Source organism: Anomaloglossus baeobatrachus, chromosome 3 (assembly GCF_048569485.1).
Source record: "Anomaloglossus baeobatrachus isolate aAnoBae1 chromosome 3, aAnoBae1.hap1, whole genome shotgun sequence".
Classification (NCBI taxonomy): Eukaryota; Metazoa; Chordata; class Amphibia; order Anura; family Aromobatidae; genus Anomaloglossus; species Anomaloglossus baeobatrachus.
In genome coordinates, this window is record NC_134355.1 from 173,718,126 (window position 1) to 173,742,878 (window position 24,753).

Here is a 24,753-nt window from a genome sequence, read left to right on the forward strand (position 1 = left end):
AACACCGCCGACATAGTGGGGTGAGAAGGGAACATGCCGGGGACCCCATCGGGGTCCTCTTTTCTTCCATCCGTCATAACTATGTATGAGAATGCATGAGTGGATGTGTGCCTCCTTCCACACAAAGCATAAAACTGAGGAGCCCGTGATCCACGGGAGGGTGTATAGGCAGAGGGGAGGGGTTACACTTTTTTAAAAGTGTAATACTTTGTGTGGCCTCCAGAGGCAGAAGCTATACACCCAATTGTCTGGGTCTCCCAATGGAGCGACAAAGAAAGTAAAATTTTCATTTTTTCCTTCCACATTGCTTTGGTTCCTGTGAAGCACCTAAAGGGTTAATAAACTTATTGGATGTGGTTTTGAGCAGTGTGAGGGGTGCAGTTTTTAGAATGGGGTTACTTTTGGGTATTTTCTGTCACCTAGGCCTCTCAAAGTCACCTCAAATGTAATGTGGTCCCTAAAAAAAATTATTTTGTAAATTTTGTTGGAAAAATGAGAAATTGCTGATGACCTTTGACCCGTTCTAACTTCCTAACGAAAAAAAAAATTGTTTCGAAAATTGCGCTGATGTAAACTAGACAAGTGGGAAATGTTATTTAGTAACTATTTTGTGTGACATATCTCTCAGATTTATGGGCATAAATTTTCAAAGTTTGAAAATTGCGAAATTTTCGCAAAATTTCCTAAATTTTCACAAATAAACGCAAAAAATATCGGCCTAAATTTACCACTGACATGAAGTACAATATGTCACGAAAAAACAATCTCAGAATCGCCAGGATCCGTTGAAGCGTTCCAGAGTTATAACCTGTCAAAGTGACACTGGTCAGAATTGCAAAAAATGGCCCGGTCATTAGGGTGTTTTAGTGGCCGGGGGTGAAGGGGTTAAGGCATAGATTAGGGACCCACTCAGAGGTTCGTCGTAACGTGGCAGGGGGTTTCACACAGTCGGATAAGAATGTTAAACGAAGAACCTCATGTTCAGGTATTTAATTTTTGCCTAGCGGCATTAGATCAAAGTATGATTTTGGGATGTGTGACTCATGTCTTTTTCTACAGTTTTTGTAACATAATTATGAGCGTGTTCACAAGTTGAATTTGTGCACTGGAAAAAAAAAACTGCAAGGCTTTACAATATCGGCAAAGTGACTGAGATTTCTGAAATTTCATGCACACGCTGACTTTTCCTTGTAGATTTCAAAGCATTTTTCAAAATGCAGCATGTCAATTCTTACAGCATTTTTTCACCATCTTTCAACCATTCAAATGAATGTGAAAAATTAGCAAGAAAAAATGCACCAAAAGCGCCTGCAAGAGCGCTATATTCCTGCAGCAAAATCAGTTATGAAACAAGGGCACATACCCCAATACTGTACAGGGACAATTAAATTTGATGTAAAGCTTTATTCACATTGACGGCTTACCCCTAGACAGACCATTCCCAAGGCCATACCAGCTGCCAATGAATAAGACTCACGATCTGTACAGTACTCCATTTCAGGTCCTGGGGGACGACCTAAAGAAGAATTCAGGTAGAGGATTAAAAAACAAAAAAACATTACATATTAAACAACTGCAATTACCTTGCGAAACAAAAGAAGAAAACAATTTGGTGCCTCAGGTATTGGGTTTGATTATAGGTATATTCAGTCCTCTGAACCAGAATATGCGACTCATTTTTTGTAGCAGCTCTACTTTTTGAGATCATGTACAGTTGCCATAAAGGAATTTGTGATTTTTTCCAAAACAGGGATATTAATTCTGGAATCAAGTTGGCCTATAGGGTATGTGACAAATACTTGAATGAAGGGAATTTTGTTACTTACCGTAAATTCCTTTTCTTCTAGCTCTTATTGGGAGACCCAGACGATTGGGGTATAGCTACTGCCCTCCGGAGGCCACACAAAGCACTACACTAAAAAGTGCAAGGCCCCTCCCCTTCTGGCTATACCCCCCCGTGGCATCACGGGTTCTCCAGTTTTAGTGCCAAAGCAAGAAGGAGGAAGCCAATAACTGGTTTAAACAAATTAACTCCGAATAACGTCGGAGAACTGAAAAACCGTTCAACATGAACAACATGTGTACCCGCAAACAACAAAAAAATCCCGAAGGACAACAGGGCGGGTGCTGGGTCTCCCAATAAGAGCTAGAAGAAAAGGAATTTACGGTAAGTAACAAAATTCCCTTCTTCTTCAGCGCTCTATTGGGAGACCCAGACGATTGGGACGTCCAAAAGCTGTCCCTGGGTGGGTAAAGAGATACCTCATGTTAGAGCTGCAAAACAGCCCTCCCCTACGGGGATGTCACTGCCGCCTGCAGGACTCTTCTACCTAAGCTGGCATCCGCCGAAGCATAGGTATGCACCTGATAATGTTTGGTGAAAGTGTGCAGACTCGACCAGGTAGCTGCCTGGCACACCTGTTGAGCCGAAGCCTGGTGTCGTAATGCCCAGGACGCACCCACGGCTCTGGTTGAGTGGGCTTTTAGCCCTGAAGGAACCGGAAGCCCCGCAGAACGGTAGGCCTCTAGAATTGGTTCTTTGATCCATCGAGCCAGGGTGGCTTTAGAAGCCTGCAACCCCTTGCGCGGACCAGCGACAAGGACAAAAAGTGCATCGGAACGGCGCATGGGCGCCGTGCGGGAAATGTAGATTCTGAGTGCTCTCACCAGATCCAGCAAACGTAAGTCCTTTTCATACCGGTGAACCGGATGAGGACAAAAGGAAGGCAAGGATATATCCTGATTAAGATGAAACGAGGAGACGACCTTAGGGAGAAACTCCGGAATGGGGCGCAGCACTACCTTGTCCTGGTGGAACACCAGGAAGGGAGCCTTGGATGACAGAGCTGCCAGCTCCGACACTCGCCGAAGCGATGTGATCGCAACAAGAAACGCCACTTTCTGTGACAGGCGAGAAAAGGAAACTTCCTTCAGAGGCTCGAAAGGCGGCTTCTGGAGAGCAACTAGAACCCTGTTCAGATCCCATGGATCTAACGGCCGCTTGTACGGGGGCACAATATGACAGACCCCCTGCAGGAACGTGCGCACCTTAGGAAGACGTGCTAGACGCTTCTGAAAAAACACGGATAGTGCCGATACTTGCCCTTTAAGGGAGCTGAGCGACAAGCCCTTTTCTAACCCCGATTGCAGGAAAGAAAGAAAAGTGGGCAATGCAAATGGCCAGGGAGACACTCCCTGAGCGGAACACCAGGATAAGAAAATCTTCCACGTTCTGTGGTAGATCTTAGCAGAAGTCGACTTTCTAGCCTGTCTCATTGTGGCTACAACTCCTTGGGATAATCCTGCAGACGCTAGGATCCAGGACTCAATGGCCACACAGTCAGGTTCAGGGCCGCAGAATTCTGATGGAAAAACGGCCCTTGGGACAGTAAGTCTGGTCGGTCTGGCAGTGACCACGGTCGACCGACCGTGAGATGCCACAGATCCGGATACCACGATCTCCTCGGCCAGTCTGGGGCGACGAGTATGACGCGGCTGCAATCGGATCTGATCTTGCGTAACACTCTGGGCAAGAGTGCCAGAGGTGGGAAGACGTATGGGAGCCGGAACTGCGACCAATCTTGAACTAATGCGTCTCTTTGATCGCGCGACCTCGCCATGAATGCCGGGACCTTGTTGTTGTGCCGGGACGCCATTAGGTCGACGTCCGGCACTCCCCATCGGCGACAGATTTCCTGAAACACGTCCGGGTGAAGGGACCACTCCCCTGCGTCCATGCCCTGGCGACTGAGGAAGTCTGCTTCCCAATTTTCTACGCCTGGGATGTGAACCGCGGATATGGTGGATGCTGTGTCCTCCACCCACATTAGAATGCGCCGGACTTCTTGGAATGCTTGCCGACTGCGCGTCCCTCCTTGGTGGTTGATGTATGCCACCGCTGTGGAGTTGTCCGACTGGATTCGGATCTGCTTTCCTTCCAGCCACTGTTGGAAGGCCAGTAGGGCAAGATACACTGCCCTGATTTCCAGAACATTGATCTGAAGGGTGGACTCCTGCGGAGTCCACGTCCCCTGGGCCCTGTGGTGGAGAAACACTGCTCCCCACCCTGACAGACTCGCATCTGTCGTGACCACTGCCCAGGATGGGGGCAGGAAGGATCTTCCCTGAGACAATGAGGTGGAAAGGAGCCACCATTGTAGAGAGTCCTTGGCCGTCTGGGAAAGAGAGACTTTCCTGTCCAGGGACGTTGACTTCCCGTCCCATTGGCGGAGAATGTCCCATTGAAGTGGGCGCAGATGAAACTGCGCAAAGGGAACTGCTTCCATGGCTGCCACCATCTTCCCGAGGAAGTGCATGAGGCGCCGTAAGGGGTGCGACTGGCCTTGAAGGAGGGATTGCACCCCTGTCTGTAGGGACCGCTGCTTGTTCAGCGGAAGCTTCACTCTCGCTGCTCGAGTATGAAACTCCATGCCAAGATACGTTAGCGACTGTGACGGTGACAGATTCGACTTTGGAAAGTTGATGATCCATCCGAACGTCTGTAGAGTCTCCAGCGTAGCATGTAGACTGAGTTGGCATGCCTCTTGAGAGGGTGCCTTGACAAGTAGATCGTCTAGGTAAGGGATCACCGAGTGTCCCTGAGAGTGCAAGACTGCTACCACCGCCGCCATGACCTTGGTGAAGACCCGGGGGGCTGTCGCCAGACCGGATGGCAGAGCTACGAACTGAAGATGGTCGTTTCCTATCACAAAACGTAGAAAACGTTGATGTTCTGTAGCAATTGGCATGTGGAGATAAGCATCTTTGATATCTATTGAGGCAAGGAAGTCTCCTTGAGACATTGAGGCAACGACAGAACGGAGGGTTTCCATCCGGAACCGTCTGGCGTGCACATGTTTGTTGAGCAGCTTTAGATCCAGAACAGGACGGAACGAGCCGTCCTTTTTTGGAACCACAAAGAGATTGGAGTAAAACCCTCGCCCTTGTTCCTGAGGCGGTACAGGAACCACTACTCCTTCCGCTCTTAGGGAGTCCACCACCTGCAGCAGGGCATCTGCTCGGTCTGGATGTGGGGAGGTTCTGAAGAACCGAGCTGGAGGACGAGAACTGAACTCGATTCTGTACCCGCGAGACAAAATGTTTGTCACCCACCGGTCTTTGACCTGTGACATCCAAATGTCGGAAAAGCGGGAGAGCCTGCCCCCGACCGGAGATGCGGAGGGGGGGGGCTGGAAGTCATGAGGTAGCCGCTTTGGAAGCGGTTCCTCCATTTGCTTTCTTGGGGCGTGCGTGAGCCCGCCAGGAATCTGAGACTCTTTGCGTCCTCTGAGTCCCTTTGGACGAGGAGAATTGTGTCTTGCCCGAACCTCGAAAGGACTGAAACCTCTGCTGCCATTTTTTCTGCTGAGGTTTGCTTGATCTGGGCTGGGGTAAGGAAGAGTCTTTACCCTTGGACTGTTTAATGATGTCAGCCAATGGCTCGCCAAACAGTCTATCTCTAGATAAAGGCAAGCTGGTTAAACATTTTTTGGAGCCAGCATCTGCTTTCCAGTCCTTTAACCACAAGGCTCTGCGCAAAACTACCGAATTGGCGGACGCCATTGAGGTGCGGCTGGTAGATTCTAGGACCGCATTGATAGCGTAAGACGCAAACGCAGACATCTGCGAGGTAAGGGACGCCACTTGCGGCACCGCTGGATGTATGATAGCATCCACTTTTGCTAAACCAGCTGAAATAGCTTGGAGTGCCCATACGGCTGCGAATGCTGGAGCAAACGACGCGCCGATAGCTTCATAGACAGATTTTAACCAAAGGTCCATCTGTCTGTCATTGGCATCCTTAAGTGAAGCGCCATCCTCCACTGCAACTATGGATCTAGCTGCAAGTTTGGAAATCGGGGGGTCTACTTTTGGACACTGGGTCCAGCGCTTGACCACATCAGGGGGGAAAGGAAAACGTGTATCCTTAGAACGTTTAGAGAAACGCCTTTCTGGATGAGCGTCGTGTTTCTGGATTGACTCTCTGAAGTCAGAGTGATCCAAGAAAGCACTCAATTTACGCTTGGGATAGAGGAAACGAAACTTCTCCTGCTCTGCAGCTGCCTCCTCTGCAGAAGGAGCTGGGGGAGAAATATCCAACAGTCTATTGATGGCTGAGATAAGCTCGTTTACCATGGCGTCCCCATCCGGGGTATCCAGATTGAGAGGGGTTCCAGGATAAGACTCCTGATCACTCTCTTCAGACGCATCACAGGGCGACTGATTGCGCTGAGACCCTGAGCAGTGTGATGACGTTGAGGGTCTTTCCCAGCGAGCTCGCTTAGGGTGGCTGGGGCTATCATCTGAGTCATAATACTCAGCCTGGGAAGCCGGGGACCCCCTTGCAGTCTGGATTAATTCCAACTGAGGGGGATTAGAGGACAGAGACCTCGCCGTGTCCATAGACTGAGCCCCAGTCATGGATTGCAAAGTTTCAAGGATTTTTGCCATAGTCACAGACATTCCCTCAGCAAAAACTGCAAAGTCTGTCCCTGACACCGGGGCAGGACTTACAAGCGTCTCAGCCTGGGTCACTACCCCTCCGGACTCCGGCTGGCGAAGCAGCACCGGATCTGAGCATTGCACACAATGGGGGTCTTTGGAACCTGCTGGTAGAGCAGCCCCACATGCAGCACACGCAGTGTACACAGCCCTAGCCTTGGCAGCCTTGCGTTTTGTGGATGACATGTTGCTGCCTCCTCAGAGCGATCTGGGGTATCCAGCCAGGAAGCGACCTCACAGTGCAAGAAATAAATAAATATATATATCTGGTGACACAGTACACCAATGCACACTGAGGCACTAGAGGGGCCAGCTGAAATGCCGCTTACCGCCCGCTTAAGAGCGGGTGTGTGGTCTCCAAAAGCCCCCTAGTCCAGGTCTCCCAGAGCCTTGCGTCCTTCCTCTAGCCAGACTGCATGTAATGGCTGCCGGCGTCCTGGGAGAGGAGGGGGGGCGGGCCCTGGGCGTTCCTGGCTAAGAGCGGGAAGCCTGCTTCCCTCTGTGCCTAGTGAGAGGGCTGGAGCATGTAAATCAGGCTCCAGCCCTCGTCGCTGCTGCGAAACAGCGTCTCTCCCCTACCCTGATTGACAGGGTGGGGGCGGGAACGAAGCGGAGCTAGGCCGCAAAAGCCGGGGACTGGATTTATAAACGCCGCCGCCGTAAAAGCGCGGTCGGCGTGTCCCCGGCGCACTACAAGTCACAGCAGCGCCGCCGGTCCAGTGGGGGTCGGCGCTGCGTTCCCACAACACAAAAGTCCCCCAGTAAACTGCAGGAACACCAACTCAATCGTTACGGTCCCCGGCGCACTACAACACCCAGCCAGCCCGGAGTGTGTCTGTGCCTGCCGGGGACACAGAGTACCTGTATGATGCAGGGCCTTGTCCCTGATTGTACTCCTGCTCCGTATCCATCAGGTGCTATGGGTCTGTGGATGGAGCCCGGCGTCAGAGCTTAGAGGCCGGCAGGATCCCACTTCCACAGAGCCCTACAAGGGGATGTGGAAGGAAAACAGCATGTGGGGCTCCAGCCCCTGTACCAGCAATAGGTACCTCAACCTTACAACACCATCCACGGGTGAGAAGGGAGCATGCTGGGGGCCCTATATGGGCCCTCTTTTCTTCCATCCGAAATAGTCAGCAGCTACTGCTGACTAAAATCTGTGGAGCCATGCGTGGATGTCTGACCTCCTTCGCACAAAGCTTGAAAACTGGAGAACCCGTGATACCACGGGGGGTATAGCCAGAAGGGGAGGGGCCTTGCACTTTTTAGTGTAGTGCTTTGTGTGGCCTCCGGAGGGCAGTAGCTATACCCCAATCGTCTGGGTCTCCCAATAGAGCGCTGAAGAAGAAGGGAATTTTGTTACTTACCGTAAATTCCTTTTCTTCTAGCTCTTATTGGGAGACCCAGACGATTGGGGTATAGCTACTGCCCTCTGGAGGCCACACAAAGCACTACATCAAAAGTGCAAGGCCCCTCCCCCTCTGGCTATACCCCCCCGTGGTATCACGGGTTCTCCAGTTTTAGTGCCAAAGCAAGAAGGAGGAAGCCAATAACTGGTTTAAACAAATTAACTCCGAATAACATCGGAGAACTGAAAAACCGTTCAACATGAACAACATGTGTACCCGCAAACAACAAAAAAACATCCCGAAGGACAACAGGGCGGGTGCTGGGTCTCCCAATAAGAGCTAGAAGAAAAGGAATTTACGGTAAGTAACAAAATTCCCTTCTTCTTCAGCGCTCTATTGGGAGACCCAGACGATTGGGACGTCCAAAAGCTGTCCCTGGGTGGGTAAAGAAATACCTCATGTTAGAGCTGCAAAACAGCCCTCCCCTACGGGGGTGTCACTGCCGCCTGCAGGACTCTTCTACCTAAGCTGGCATCCGCCGAAGCATAGGTATGCACCTGATAATGCTTGTAAAAATGTGTAGACTGGACCAGGTAGCTGCCTGGCACACCTGTTGAGCCGAAGTCTGGTGACGTAATGCCCAGGACGCACCCACGGCTCTGGTTGAGTGGGCTTTTAGCCCTGAAGGAACCGGAAGCCCCGCAGAACGGTAGGCCTCTAGAATTGGTTCTTTGATCCATCGAGCCAGGGTGGCTTTAGAAGCCTGCAACCCCTTGCGCGGACCAGCGACAAGGACAAAAAGTGCACCGGCACGGCGCATGGGCGCCGTGCGGGGAATGTAGATTCTGAGTGCTCTCACCAGATCTAGCAAACGTAAATCATTCTCATACCGGTGAACCGGATGAGTGCAAAAAAAAAACGGTAAGGAGATATCCTGATTAAGATGAAACGAGGATACGACCTTAGGGAGAAACTCCGGAATGGGGCGCAGCACTACCTTGTCCTGGTGAAACACCAGGAAGGGAGCCTTGGATGACAGAGCTGCCAGCTCAGACACTCGCCGAAGCGATGTGATCGCAACGAGAAACGCCACCTTCTGTGACAGGCGAGAAAAAGAAACTTCCTTCAGAGGCTCGAAAGGCGGCTGCTGGAGAGCAACTAGAACCCTGTTCAGATCCCATGGATCTAACGGCCGCTTGTACGGGGGTACGATATGACAAACCCCCTGCGGGAACGTGCACACCTTAGAAAGACGTGCTAGACGCTTCTGAAAAAACACGGATAGTGCTGAGACTTGCCCTTTGAGGGAGTCGAGCGACAAGCCCTTTTCTGACTCCTATTGTAGGAAGGAAAGAAAAGTAGGCAATGCAAATGGCCAGGGAGACACTCCCTGAGTAGAGCACCAGAATAAGAAAATCTTCCACGTTCTGTGGTATATCTTAGCAGACGTGGGCTTCCTAGCCTGTCTCATGGTGGCAACGACCCCTTGGGATAATCCTGAAGACGCTAGGATCCAGGACACAAAAGCCACCCAGTCAGGTTCAGGGCCGCAGAATTCCGATGGAGAAAACGGCCCCTGGGACAGTAAGTCTGGTCGGTCTGGTAGTGACCACGGTCGGCCGACCGTGAGATGCCACAGATCCGGGTACCACGATCTCCTCGGCCAGTCTGGTGCGACGAGTATGACGCGGCTGCAATCGGATCTGATTTTTGCGCAGTACTCTGGGCAAGAGTGCCAGAGGTGGAAACACATATGTGAGCCGGAACTGCGACCAATCTTGCACTAAGGCGTCTGCCGCCAGAGCTCTGTGATCGCGCGATCGTGCCATAAATGCCGGGACCTTGTTGGTGTGCCGAGACGCCATTAGGTCGACGTCCGGCACCCCCCAGCGGCAACAGATTTCCTGAAACACGTCCGAGTGAAGGGACCATTCCCCCGCGTCCATACCCTGGCGACTGAGGAAGTCTGCTTCCCAGTTTTCTACGCCCTGGATGTGAACTGCGGATATGGTGGATGCTGTGTCCTCCACCCACATGAGGATTCGCCGGACTTCCTTGAAGGCTTGCTGACTGCGCGCCCCTTCTTGGTGGTTGATGCATGCCACCGCTGTGGAGATGTCCGACTGGATTCAGATCTGCTCTCTTTCAGCCACTTCTGGAAGGTCAATAGGGTAAGATACCCTGCCCCGATTTGAACATCGATCTGAAGGGTGGACTCCTGCTGAGTCCACGTCCCCTGAGCCATGTGGCGGAGACAAACTGCTCCCCACCCTGACAGACTCGTATCTGTCGTGACCAGTGCCCAGGATGGGGGCTATGGCCACTATAGCAGAGAGTCCTCGGCCGTCTGGGAAAGGGAGACTTCCCTGTCCAGGGAGGTTGACTGCCCGTCCCATTGGCGGAGAATGTCCCATTGCCGTTGGCGCAGATGAAACTGCGCAAAGAGAACTGCCTCGATGGCTGCCACCATCTTCCTTAGGAAGTGCATGAGGCGCCTTAAGGGGTGCGACTGGCCTTGAAGGAGAGACTGCACCTCTGTCTGCAGTGAACGCTGCTTGTTCAGCGGAAGCTTCACTATTGCTGATAGAGTATGAAACTCCATGCCGAGATACGTTAGTGATTGAGTCGGAGACAGATTTGACCTTGCCAAATTGATGAACCACCCGAAAGTCTGGAGAGTCTCCAGCGTAACATTCAGGCTGCGTTGGCATGCCTCGAGGGAGGGTGCTTTGACGAGTAGATCGTCCAAGTATGGGATCACCGGGTGTCCCTGAAAGTGCAAGACTGCTACCACTGCTGCCATGACCTTGGTGAACACCCGTGGGGGTGTCGCCAGACTGAATGGCAAAGCTACGAACTGAAGATGTTTGTCTCCTATCACAAAACGTAGAAAAACGTTGGTGCTCCATAGCAATTGGCACGTGGGGATAGGCATCTTTGATGTCTATTGAGGGAAGGAAGTCTCCTCGAGACATTGAGGTAATGACGGATCGGAGGGATCCCATCCGGAACCGCCTGGAGTTCGCATGCTCGTTGAGCAGTGTCAGGCCCAGAACGGGACGGAAGGACCCGTCCTTTTTTGGAGCCACAAAAGATTGGAGTACAAACCCTCGCCCTCGTTCCTGAGGGGGGACAGGGATCACCACTCCTTCTGCTCTTAGAGCATCCACCGCCTGCAGCAGGGAAATGGAGTCGGAGGACGAGAATAGAACACTGTCCTGTGCACGTGAGCACAATGTCCGTCACCCACCGGTCTGTGACCTGTGGCAGCTAAATGTCGCCAAAGGCGGGGGTTCTGCCATCAACCGCGGATGCGGAGAGAGAGAGAGAGCTGAGAGTCCTGAGGAGACCGCCTTGGTAGCGGTTCCTCCGACTGCCTTCCTTGGGCGTGATTGAGCCCGGCCGGAATCTGAGCCCGTCTGAGGTTTAGCAGCCCTTTTGCCCGAGGACAATTGGGACCTACCGGAGCTTGGGAAGGACCGAAACCTCGACTGTACTTTTAGGACAGTATTAACAGGGTAAGTCGCAGTGCAGGCATTGCGGGTTACGGACGCCTCTGCGGTACAGATGTCCCTGTGCTCAAGGCCAGCTGCGTAAGAACAGCTGAAAAGGTTAGGTTGCCTATACGGCTGTCTCTAGACGCAAGCCTGGAGATTGGAGAATCCACCTTTGGACCCTGGGTCCAGCGCAGACCGCGTCAGGTGAAAAGGGATAACGTGTATCCTTAAAAAACGTTTGGAGAAGACGCTTATCTGGTAAGCGTGGTGTTCCTGGACTGCCTCTCTGAAGTCAGCGCGGCCAGAAAAATACTCAATATCTGTGTGAGATACTGAAAAGGGACTTCTCCTGTTCGTCTCCTATCTCCACTGGGGGAGCTGAGGGAGAAAGAACCAACCTTCCATTGATGGACGGTATAGGATCATTCCGTATGGCGTTACCACCCGGTGTATCCGGATCGATAGCTATGTCAGTATCAAAGCCCTGCAGAGCTGCCTTTTGGTCAAGTAGATTGCCCATGGCCTGTCTGGACTGCAAGTCTCTATATTATGACTACTCCGTCCCTGTCCATGGACAGGGTTGACAGATGGTTTCTTTGGCCACAACTAGTAGAGACCCAGGCAGACGAAGTGCTAGAGACCCCGGCAGACGACGTGCTACAGGGGAGCATGCACACAATGGGACGGTGTCATGAACAGCATCCCATGTAGTAAAAACAGCACTGAAAATCTGTGTTGCTGTTTTGCCGCTGCCGACTAGCTATCTAGAATTATATAGCCAAGATTGGTGACCGTACAGTGCAATGTATAGCATACAGGCATAAAGTACAAATGACCACTGCAGCACAAGCAATACAAGCAGCATAGAAGCCTGTGCCCTGGCACCCCTGCTCTTCTGCTGCTGTATACTAGTCATCTAGGGGAATATAGCCCAGAAGAGTGACCCTACAGTGCAATGTATAGCATACAAGCACAAGTACAAATGAACACTGCAGCACATGCAATCCAAGCAGCATAGAAGCCTGTGCCCTGGCACCTCTGCTCTTCTGCTGCTGTAGACTGGTCATCTAGGGGAATATAGCCCAGAAGAGTGACCATACAGTGCAATGTATAGCATACAAGCACAAGTACAAATGCACACTGCAGCCCATGCAATACAAGCAGCATAGAAAAAAACCTGTGCCCCAGCACCCTTGATTTTCTGCTGCTGTAGTCTAGCCATTCCAGGAGAATATAGCTAAGACTAGCGACTGTACAGTGCAATGTATAACACATAAACACAAATGAACACCTCAGTCGTGCAATACAAGCAGCCTAGAAAGCCTGTGCCTTAGCACACCTGCTTTCCTGCTGCTAATTTGTCGCTCCCCAAGCGGGCATATAGCGACCTGTGCAGTTAAAAACAACACATGTACACACTGCAGTTATCTGTGGTCAGCACTATGTGTGCCGCTTACCGCCCGCCTATAAGCGGGTGTATGATCGCCACCGTCCTGCCTGGTCGAAAGTCCGACTTCAGTAATGGCTGCCGGCTTCTTCCCCAGCTCCTGTGAGTAGGGGCGGGCCGTGGGCGTGCCCCCAATGCAGAGCGGGAATCCGGCGCCCGACAGTGTTGCAGTGAGAGGGCTGGAGCATGTAAAAAGGCTCCAGCCCTCGGCGCTGCTGATTGCTCAGCGCCTGTCCCCTTCCCTGAGTGACAGGGAGGGGGCGGGAACGAAGCGGCACTAGGCCGCAGAAGCCGGGGACTGGATTTATAAGCGCCGCCGCCGTAAAAGCGCGGTCGGCGCCCAGTCCCCGGCGAACTGCAAGTCCCAGCCGCGCCGCCGCTCCCGGAGCGTCCGGCGCGGTAGTTCCCAAAACACAAAGTCACTCAGCAAAGCTGCAGTGACTGTAACCCTTTACTGTCCCCGGCGCACTAGCACACCCAGCAAGTCTGGAGTGTGCTGTGCCTGTGTGTACGGGGACACAGAGTACCTGAATGGTGCAGGGCCATGTCCCTGAACGGTACTCCAGCTCCGTATCCAGCAGGTTCAAATGGGTCTGTGGATGGAGCCCGGCGTCAGAGCTTTGAGGCCGGCAGGATCCCACTTCCACAGAGCCCCTCAGGGGGATGTGGAAGGAAAGCAGCATGTGGGCTCCAGCCTCCGTACCAGCAATAGGTACCTCAACCTTACAACACCATCCAGGGGTGAGAAGGGAGCATGCTGGGGACACTAAATGTGTCCTCTTTTCTTCCATCCGAAATAGTCAGCAGCTACTGCTGACTAAAATCTGTGGAGCTATGCATGGAATGTCTGACCTCCTTCGCACACAAAGCTAAAACTGGAGAACCCGTGATACCACGGGGGGGTATAGCCAGAGGGGGAGGGGCCTTGCACTTTTGATGTAGTGCTTTGTGTGGCCTCCAGAGGGCAGTAGCTATACCCCAATCGTCTGGGTCTCCCAATAGAGCGCTGAAGAAAGCAAGGTTTAAGGTATCAGTCAAATACATAAACTGACCGTATGTGATTCTATATCGACCAAGCGAATGGCGGCTGTTCACAGACCGGTCTCAGTGGAGCCTGAAATGTGTGCTTTTACACAATGGGAACAAAAATGGATCAATGGATTGCTCTGGTCCTAGAAAATATCATACCATGATCAGCAGTGGTCAATCTGTGATGGTCTAAAAGATAGTCAATATTCTCTTGGGACAGCAGAGTGGATACACCAAGTATCCCCATTTTATTTGTCACCTGGATAGTAGATCAAAAAATGACCACTAGGTGGCCTCTGAGAGAACACATGGCAGTAAGAGAAAAGAATATATTTCAGATACATTGACAGGAATAAGCTCATGTTACCACCACTGCACCCCAAATTAGGTTTAATGAAACAGTTTGTAAAAGCTCTAAACTAAGAAAGAAAATGTTTTGATTACATCTTCAGTTAATTTGCAATGCTGACAACGGAGAAGCTAAAGGAGAGTATTTTTTAACGTTCCTCAAATCAGAGGACTCATGAAAGATCCACACTTCAAAGATTAATTGAACGATGATGAGGCAGATGCATGGTCTTCTTTCACTATGGTTGTGCAGAATTTTCTTGAGAACTATAAGAGTATATCTGCACGCTACAGTTTTGTGTTCACCACATAACTGCACCCTGTGGCCACAAAAAGGCATCTTGTGGGGAATAAAAAAAAACGCTTGTGTATTTGATGGGTTTTTTGACCATGTGTTTTTTATGCCTTTTTTTTTTTTTTTTTTTTAACAGCAATGGGTGAAAAACACAGGGGAAAATGCAAAAAGAATTGACATGTGGGCATTTTTATGTCACCACAAAACTGCAGCCAAAAAAAAAAAGCAATGTGCGCACAGCAAATTTGAAATCTTATAGACTTTGCTAGGGAAGGAAAAACATGCCATTTGTGGGGATTTGTTACCTATTTCAGCCAGCAAAACTTCTGCAATATGTCGATGTGCTGTTCCCTGGTAAACCATACCAATTCCAATCACTGCAGCCACCTGCACATTGTGCGGTACATCCAGCTCAGTGGACGTGGGAGGTAACAGAGCCGGGATATGAATGCTAAGAAGCCGTGTAATGGAGATGTCCATTGTACCAAGTTTGGCTGCTGAAACTCCAAGCAGCAGTCCAATACTCGTCATCTCATGACCCTAATTGGAAAGAGAAAAAGCAAATAATTGTTATGGGAATCAATATGATATCTTATATTTGTATATATTAAAAAAAAAAAAGAGAATTTTGTTACTTACCGTAAATTCTTTTTCTTATAGTTCCGTATTGGGAGACCCAGACCATGGGTGTTTAGCTTCTGCCTCCGGAGGACACACAAAGTACTACACTTAAAAGTGTAGCTCCTCCCTCTGAGCTTATACACCCCCTGGTAGCCAGTCCTAGCCAGTTTAGTGCAAAACCTGAAGGAGAATAGCCACCCACAAGTAGAACCGAGTAAGAACCGGAACAACCGGAAACTCTGTCCACGACAACAGCCGGTGATAACACACGGAACAAGAAAATTGCCAACAGGCAACAGGGAGGGAGCTGGGTCTCCCAATACGGAACTATAAGAAAAAGAATTTACGATAAGTAACAAAATTCTCTTTTTCTTTATCGTTCCTTTGGGAGACCCAGACCATGGGACGTTCCAAAGCTGTCCCTGGGTGGGAATAAACAGAAAAAACTAAGAAGTAGGCGGAGCCTAACTTCACAAGTGGGCGACAGCCGCCTCAAGGATGCGTCTGCCCAAGCTCGCATCTGCCGAAGCATGAGCATGCACTTGGTAGTGCTTCGAAAAGGTATGCAGGCTAGTCCAAGTGGCAGCCTGACAGACTTGTTGAGCCGTAGCCTGGTGCCTAAAAGCCCAAGAGGCACCGACAGCTCTGGTCGAGTGTCCTTTGATCCCCGGCGGGGGAGGCACCTGAGTACTCTGGTAGGCGTCCGAAATGGTCGATCTAATCCAACGGGCCAAGGTCGGCTTAGAAGCAGAGAGACCCTTGCGCCGCCCTGTGGTTAGCACAAAAAGAGAGGTGCACCGCCTAAGCGCAGCGGTGCGAGCCACATAAATCCGGAGAGCACGCACCAGATCTAGAGTATGCAGCGCTTTCTCAAAGCGATGAACAGGGGCCGGACAGAAGGAAGGTAGGGTAATGTCCTGGTTAAGGTGGAAGGGAGAGACCACCTTAGGAAGAAAGTCCGGGGTCGGACGGAGAACTACCTTGTCTTGGTGAAAAACCAAAAAAGGTGACTCCGAGGAGAGCGCAGCCAAATCAGAGACTCTCCTGAGAGAAGTTATGGCAACTAGAAAGGCCACCTTTTTGAGAAAGACGATACAAAGAAACCTCCCCAAGAGGCTCAAAGGGGGGTTTCTGCAATACCGTGAGGACCAAGTTAAGGTCCCAGGGATCCAAGGGCCGCCGATAAGGCGGAATGATGTGAGACGCACCTTGCATGAAGGTGCGGATCTGAGCCAGCCGGGCGAGACGCCGCTGGAACAGCACTGATAGAGCTGAGACTTGTCCCTTGAGAGAGTTGAGGGACAGTCCTAGCTGCAGACCGGACTGTAAAAAAGACAGAAGGGTCGGCAACAAGAATGGCCAAGGAGAATGGCCGGAAGAGCGACACCAGGACAGGAAAATTTTCCAAGCCCTGTGATAGATCTTGACGGAGGAAGACTTACGGGCCCGAGTCATAGTGCAGATGACTTCAGGAGGAATACCAGAAGCCGTCAAAATCCAGGACTCAAGAGCCACGCCGTCAATTTGAGTGCCGCAGAATTCGGGCGGAAAAACGGACCTTGCGAGAGCAGGTCTGGACGGTCCGGAAGATGCCACGGCATCTCCACGGACAGTTGGAGCAGGTCCGGATACCAAGCTCGCCTGGGCCAGTCCGGTGCAATGAGGATGACTCGACGGCCTTCCATTCTGATCTTGCGCAGGACTCTGGGCAAGAGAGCTAGAGGGGGAAACACGTAGGACAGATGAAACTGGGACCAGCCTTGAACCAGAGCGTCCGCGGCGAAGGCCTGAGGATCGTGGGAGCGAGCCACGTAAACCGGAACCTTGTTGTTGTGATGGGATGCCATTAGGTCCACGTCCGGAGTGCCCCACTTGCGGCAGATTGACTGAAACACTGCCGGGTGCAGGGACCACTCGCCACCGTCCACGGATTGACGGCTGAGATAATCTGCCTCCCAGTTTTCTACGCCAGGGATGTGGACTGCGGATATGGTGGACTTGGAGTCCTCCGCCCATTGAAGAATGCGTTGGACCTCCAACATTGCCAGGCGGCTGCGTGTCCCGCCTTGGTGATTGATGTAGGCAACCGCTGTCGCATTGTCTGACTGGACTCGAATGTGCCTGCCCGCCAACAGGTGGTGAAAGGCTAGGAGAGCTAGAAGCACAGCTCTGGTTTCCAGCACATTGATTGAAAGGGCTGACTCGGACGGAGTCCAAGTGCCCTGAGCTCTGTGGTGGAGATGTACCGCTCCCCAGCCGGATAGGCTGGCATCCGTGGTGAGAATCACCCAGGACGGAGCCAGGAAGGAGCGCCCTTGGGACAGGGAGAGGGGTCGAAGCCACCACTGAAGAGAGCTCCTGGTCCGTGGCGACAGAGCCACTAACCTCTGTAAGGAGGAAGGCCGCTTGTCCCAACAGCGAAGAATGTCCAGCTGCAGAGGACGCAGATGGAAGTGGGGAAAGGGAACCGGATCCATGGAAGCCACCATTTGACCCAGCACCTGCATCAGGCGCCTGAGGGAATAACGGCGGGGCCTCAGCACAGAGCGCACCGCTAGCCGGAGAGACTGCTGTTTGATTAAGGGCAACTTCACAAGTGCCGGCAAAGTCTCGAACTGCATCCCTAGGTACGTGAGACTCTGGGTCGGAGTCAGAGTGGATTTGGGAAGATTGATAAGCCACCCGATTGGGCTAGAGTGGCGAGAGTGAGCGAGACACTCCGCTGACAGTCTGCGCTGGATGGACCCTTGACCAGAAGGTCGTCCAGATAAGGAAGCACTACTAACCCCTGGAGGTGCAGGACCGCAATCACTGCCGCCATGACCTTGGTGAATACCCGAGGGGCCGTGGCTAACCCGAAGGGGAGAGCCACGAATTGGAAATGATCCTCTCCTATCGCAAAACGTAACCAACGCTGATGTGACACTGACATTGGCACATGTAGATAGGCATCTCTGATGTCGATGGACGCCAGGAACTCCCCTTGGGTCATAGAGGCAATGACTGATCGCAGAGACTCCATGCGAAAATGCCGCACCCGGACATGCTTGTTGAGAAGCTTGAGATCCAGGATGGGCCGGAAGGTACCGTCCTTTTTTGGAACTAGGAAGAGATTTGAGTAAAAACCTCTGAACCGTTCCTGAGCGGGAACTGGGACAATCACTCCATTTGCCTGCAAGGACGCCACGGCCTGCGAGAAGGCGGCGGCCTTGGAGCAGGGGGGAGTTGAGAGAAAAAATCTGTTTGGAGGGCTGGAAGAGAATTCTATCCTGTAGCCGTGAGATATGATATGATGTCTCTCACCCACTGATCGGAGACTTGCTTTAACCAAGCGTCGCCAAAGTGGGAGAGCCTGCCACCGACTAAGGACGTGGCTGGAGCGGGCCGAGAGTCATGAGGAAGCTGCCTTAGTGGCAGAACCTCCTGCGGTCTTCTGCGGACGCGCTTTTGGGCGCCAGTTGGATTTCTGATCCTTGGCTGAGTTAGCGGACGAGGCGGAAGGCTTAGAGGATGACCAGTTGGAGGAACGAAAGGAACGAAACCTCAATTGATTCCTACCCTGGGCGGGTTTCCTGGTCTTGGTTTGTGGCATGGAAGTACTCTTCCCGCCAGTAGCTTCTTTAATGATTTCATCCAGCTGTTTACCAAACAGCCGTGAACCAGCAAAAGGGAGCCCAGCAAGAAACTTCTTGGACGAAGCATCTGCCTTCCACTCTCGAAGCCACAAAATCCTGCGGATAACAAGAGAATTAGCTGAAGCCACCGCAGTGCGGTGAGCAGCCTCTAGCATGGCAGACATGGCATAAGATGAAAAGGCTGAAGCCTGAGCAGTTAAGGTAACCATCTCAGGCATAGATTCCTTGGTGAGGGAATGCATCTCCTCTAGAGAAGCAGAGATGGCTTTGAGAGCCCACACTGCTGCAAAAGTCGGGGAAAACGCGGCCCCCGCAGCTTCATACACAGATTTGGCCAGAAGGTCAATCTGACGGTCACTGGAATCCTTAAGTGAGGTGCCGTCAGCCACCGACACAACGGTCCAGGCTGATAACCTAGACACCGGAGGGTCTACCTTTGGGGAGTGAGACCACTCCTTGACCACCTCAGGTGGAAATGGAAACCGGTCATCAGAACCACGCTTTGGAAAGCGTTTGTCAGGGCAGGCCCTGGGTTTGGTCACAGCGGTCTGAAAACTGGAGTGGTTAAAGAACACACTCTTCACTCTCTTAGGCGAGGTAAACTGATGTTTTTCTGCCAAAGAGAGTTGCTCCTCTGATACTGGCGGATTGAGATCCAGCACAGAATTAATAGAAGCAATCAAATCACTAAGATCTGAGTCACCCTCAGAGAAATCGATGGGAAACATAGCCTCCGAGCCCCCAGTGAGGGCATCCTCCTCATCTTGAGAGTCAGCTCTTGAGACAGAGCCGTGGGATGGGGAGGGGGAGGAAACCCTGCGCCTTCTCTTAGAAGGACGGGGTCTGGGATCAGATGATGAATCCTCCGTGAGCTCTGATGGACGGAGGTCAGAGGATAGGAGTCTCTGTTAAGAGTATTAGAGGCACCCTGTGAGGGGGGCTGATACCTATTCATCAAAGTCCTGGACAAAAGTCCCATGGACTCAGCAAATGACTGGGATATGGACCTAGAAAAGGACTCTACCCAGGCCGGGGGTTCAATCACAGGTGCAGCAGCAGCCTCAGAGACCACTGGGGGTGAGACTCCAGGCTGTGGCACCGCCAAGTTAGAGCAACCATCACAGTGTGGATAAATGCTCGGCTCAGGCAGCAGGAGCTTACATGCAGTGCATGCAGAATAAAGCTTTGGAGCCTTGCTCCTTGTGTGAGACATGCTGCTGGAGTGGGGGCTTTGCAGAGAATGAACCCCAGGGAGAATATACAGACGTCCACAACCGGAGAACGGCTGTGGCTTACCAGACCGCTGAGCGCGGTGTTGTGTGCCCTCCAGATCCCGAAGCCCGGTCCCCCAGAGCGCAGCACCTCAGCGGAGATGCAGAATGCAGGATGTCCCAGAGCAGAGTGAACTCTGCCTGAGAAATGGCCGACGGAGCGAAGAGAGGGGGCGAGACTAGGGGCGTTCCTATAAAAGAGCGGGAACTGGAGGGCTATAGAGACCTGCCGGGAAGGAGGGACTCCCCAGCAGTGGGGAGTGTCCCTCCCCTGTGTAGAACGGCCGACGGGAGGAGCCGAACCTGTCCCTCTGCATGAGTGACATGCGAGGGCAGAAAAAAAGGAACTAGGCCTCCGGCGAAGCCGGGGCCTAAATTTAAGCGGTGAGGCCGACAAGCAGGCACCATCGGCGCGGTTCTCGGGTAAAAGCTGGAGAACCCGCCGGAAAAGTTAAAAACAATCACATACAGCATACTCTCCCCTTACAATAAAGAACCGGGACCCCCAACATAAACGTCTCAGGTACTTAGCTGCTGAGACGCAGGGCCATGTCCCTGGGGATGAGTGCTCCGGTCCAACAGAATCCTCAAGGGGCTGTGGATGGAGGCCGGACTCCTGCCAGGCATGGAGACCGTGCTGGCTCCCACTTCAAGCCAGAGCCCAGAAGGGATGGTGAAGGAGCGCGGCATGTAAGGCTTCAGCCTTGTAAATCAACCTTAACAACACCGCCGACACAGTGGGGTGAGAAGGGACATGCCGGGAGTCCAGACATGGACCCGCTTTTCTTCAAACTCTTTCCAAAAGTCAAACAATCAGATGAGAATGCATGTGTGGATGTATGACCTCCTGAACACAAAGCGATAAACTGGCTAGGACTGGCTACCAGGGGGTGTATAAGTTCAGAGGGAGGAGCTACACTTTTAAGTGTAGTACTTTGTGTGTCCTCCAGAGGCAGAAGCTAAACACCCATGGTCTGGGTCTCCCAAAGGAACGATAAAGAAAATATATCTATATATTGTGAACACTACATTGTGAATGCACCTAAAAAGATGAACAGGAGCTATACATCTTTTTAAGTGTATACCGAGAACCTTACCAGGCACTGGATTTGGCTAAGTGCACAAAACACAGCGTGCAACTAGCCAGAGTGTCAGGATATTGATTACAGGACATTAACAACTAGTCATGTGACGAACAACCATGATCACAGTTGTCATACCTTTGTTAAGTAGTCATGTATATTCAGCGTGGCTAGCTTGGTGAGATGCCCATTTAATCCCAATGCCATAAGAAATCCAGCATACTCATTAGCCAATTCAGCATTTTTAGGCTTGTTGTAAACAATCCAAGCAGAGTCGATCTGGGAGGCAGGGGCAATTTTGAGGCCGGCGGCAACACCATTGTGAAAGCTGGCCCAACAAGCCATGTTCGGGGGAACATCAATATTTCCACTATTGAGATCCACAGTTGTATTTCTAGGTGGAGCTCGCCCTGTTAATAGTAATAAAAACCAGAAATATTAAGATTATATGCCGTATACATGTATGCTATCTATCTCTATATATTGTCAGCTGATAATAGTTGGTTTTAATAAATCTCCCCCCATCAGCTGCTGAATATTTAGAATATTTACACCCATGTTTTCCTTTATGAACAATTAACCTGTTGGACATAAACCTACACCCCCATCATAGCTCTCCAATACTGGCAATGTAAGACAGTGGAACATTTCTGCACAAATATTCTGTCTGCCAAAATCTCTTCAGACCGCCCCCTCTTCTTCTTTCTTATTGTCAGCGTCTATTACACCTATTCCAAACATATTTGTTTCCACAATTTATATATAAAGAGTATGAAACCAACCTGTGAGGTTCAATTTTGGAATGGGAAGCGGCTCTGTTGGAACAGGGTGATGGGAAAATAAGGTGAACATCCCTCGGCCCACAGGTAAAGCCATTGTCCTCTGGCACAGCTGTAAAAGTCTATAGGAAATTCAGATGAACAGTATATGTCAAACAGATTACTTAGCAGAAAGTGATTTATTGTTTAAATCAGTTTTTTCATACTAAATATATTTAAATCTTAGTCCCCTGCCCCCTTCCCGGTCTTATACTCACCCTCCGGCATCCTCCCCTACTATCACTGCCTCCCTGGCCCATCTCCAGCGATTTGTGACCTGCTGGCAGCACTAGTGTTTGCTGGAGTGTGCCGGAGGTCACAACTCAATGTAAGTCTATGAGAGTCTTATTTTGGCTCTCATAAACTTGCATTGGAAACTTGTGACATCATTTCTGACTTCTGGCAAGCCAAAAGTTACTGTCACAAGATGGCGTTGGTGGACTGGAGTGGCGTCAGTAAAAAGTGAAGCTGCCAGAACAGAAGATGAGTATATGATAGGGGACTTCAATTTAAAGCACTGCACCAGGGTTAAAAAAAAAAAAAAAAACAACTGGAATGGTGTTTGGGAAAAAAATTGTGGATAACGATTTCTTCAATTTTACACATGAAGTTTTCCAAAATCTTGTTATTTTCATAATAAGTCTAATACACTAATAAGTCTAAGAATCTGCTAATGTAGATGACACAAATAGCTAAACCCAGTGACTGGCTGCAGCGGCCATGAGTGCTGTAAGCATAACATCACTGCAGCCTAGAAATCATTGGAAGCAGCGGTACATAGACATAACTGCAGAAGACACCACAGTTATAATTTTTAATTCTTCCTACTCCATTACTTTAAGGGAGAGGCATAGGGGTACAAAGCAGGCTCAGGACCGTAGCCTGCTCCATATTGGGAAGGTGCTGGCTGCGTTACACTCATAGCGCTGATTGCTACTGTATAACTACACAAATGAAACCATCTATTGCTGACAGTGGCATTTAAGTAGAGCAATCCAAATGGGTTGTCAGTTCAGGCCCCCATGCCATGCCATGCCATCCCAACTCAGTAGCAAAACAATCACAGGGTGCTAACAATGTGTTGGTATGGCATCTGCAGAAGCAAGGGTGCTGAAGGCCACCATCTCCAACAGCTTTGTATTCCAATGAAGTCCACTTGCCTGCCTCCATAGGGTACTGCGATTTTTCACTGTATACTGCAATAATAATGTCTAAGCTCAAGTATCGCAAGTCCCCTAAAAGGGACATAATACAGTGGAATTTAAATAAAAAAATATTTGAATCACCCTATGTTCACACAAAATAAATTTAAAAAGCATATTTGTTATTGCCGCATCCCCAAGTCTGACCTATCAAAATATTAACTTATTTAACCCATAAAGTAAGCAGCACGAAGAAAAAAAACTAGAATTGTAAACTGTCAAAACTGCCAAATTTTAGTTTCTGCACCTTCCTGAAAAAAAAAATGCAATAAAAGCATTTAAAGCTTTGTATGTGACAACACCCCTCCCCCACTTAAAAAAACAAACCAAAAAAAACAAGCTACAGTTTGGCATGCAACAGACAAACCCATCCAAAACTCAATGGACAAAAAAAAATAAAAAAGGGTCTTGGAAAATGGCAACACCATCCAAATTAATTTCATTTAATTTTCACAAAGGTCTGAATTTAGATTAATAACTAATAATTGATACAAATGTGGCATCATCCTAATCGTACTGGCTTTGAGAATGCTGCTGCCAGGACATTTTTACGGCACAATAACCATCGTTAAAAAAAAACTCCTAAAAATGTAAAAGCTGGCAGATTTGTCGTTTTTTATTTTAACCATTTCACCTCACTTGTCATTTTTTCGAAACATTATATTGTAAACTGAGTGGTGTCTTTCAAAAATTACAACTCTTCTCATAAAAGAAAACAAACAAACCCTCATTTGGCTATATTGATGAAAGAATAAAAAGAATATTAAGTCTCTTGGAATAAGAAAATGAAAATTGGGAGCATCCGCAAAGGGTTAATCAAGAGTAAGCCTATCAATAATTATAACTGTAAAAACCATTTAATGCAATTCTACCTTTGCACAATGAAAATACATTTTTGAAAACAATATTCTTGTGTCGCTGCCTTTATAGACCCCCAACATTTGAACCCTATCGGGCCAATTAAGGTCTGAAAGCTAGGTCAAAGTTATCTGAGCACACAAATCTCCAATAGTGCACAAACTTTTGCACTTTCCCATTTTTCCTTTTATAATTTCTAAAATGTAACAGATGAAAATATATACTTTTTTTTTGCCTAGAATACAAAGGAAAAAGAGAATTTTGTTTACTTACCGTAAATTCTTTTTCTTATAGTTCCGTATTGGGAGACCCAGACCTTGGTGTTTAGCTTCTGCCTCCAGAGGACACACAAAGTACTACACTTAAAAGTGTAGCTCCTCCCTCTGAGCTTATACACCCCCTGGTGAGCCAGTCCCAGCCAGTTTAGTGCAAAAGCTGAAGGAGAATAGCCACCCACAAGTAGAACAGAGCAAGAACCGGAACAACCGGAGACTCTGTCCACGACAACAGCCGGTGATAACACGCGGAACAAGAAATTGCCAACAGGCAACAGGGAGGGTGCTGGGTCTCCCAAAACGGAACTATATGAAAAAGAATTTACGGTAAGTAAACAAAATTCTCTTTTTCTTTATCATTCCTTTGGGAGACCCAGACCTTGGGACGTTCCAAAGCAGTCCCTGGGTGGGAATAAACAGAAAAAAGAGAATTTTGTTTACTTACCGTAAATTCTTTTTCTTAAAGTTCCGACATGGGAGACCCAGACCATGGGTGTATAGCTTCTGCCTCCGGAGGACACACAA

The 24,753-nt window shown here is 50.0% G+C and overlaps 1 protein-coding gene across 1 annotated transcript in view; it reads right to left on the reverse strand.

Moving 5' to 3' along the window:
• ANAPC1 (anaphase promoting complex subunit 1) overlaps positions 1-24,753 on the reverse strand; it is a 348,684-nt gene that overhangs the window by 145,153 nt on the left and 178,778 nt on the right. Inside the window, exons 26-29 of the mRNA XM_075339585.1 lie at positions 21,858-21,976; positions 21,214-21,485; positions 14,772-15,006; positions 1,425-1,516 (exon numbers count right to left, since the gene is read on the reverse strand). Of these exons, the coding sequence (XP_075195700.1) occupies positions 1,425-1,516; positions 14,772-15,006; positions 21,214-21,485; positions 21,858-21,976 (718 nt within the window). The remainder of the gene's footprint in view (positions 1-1,424; positions 1,517-14,771; positions 15,007-21,213; positions 21,486-21,857; positions 21,977-24,753) is intronic.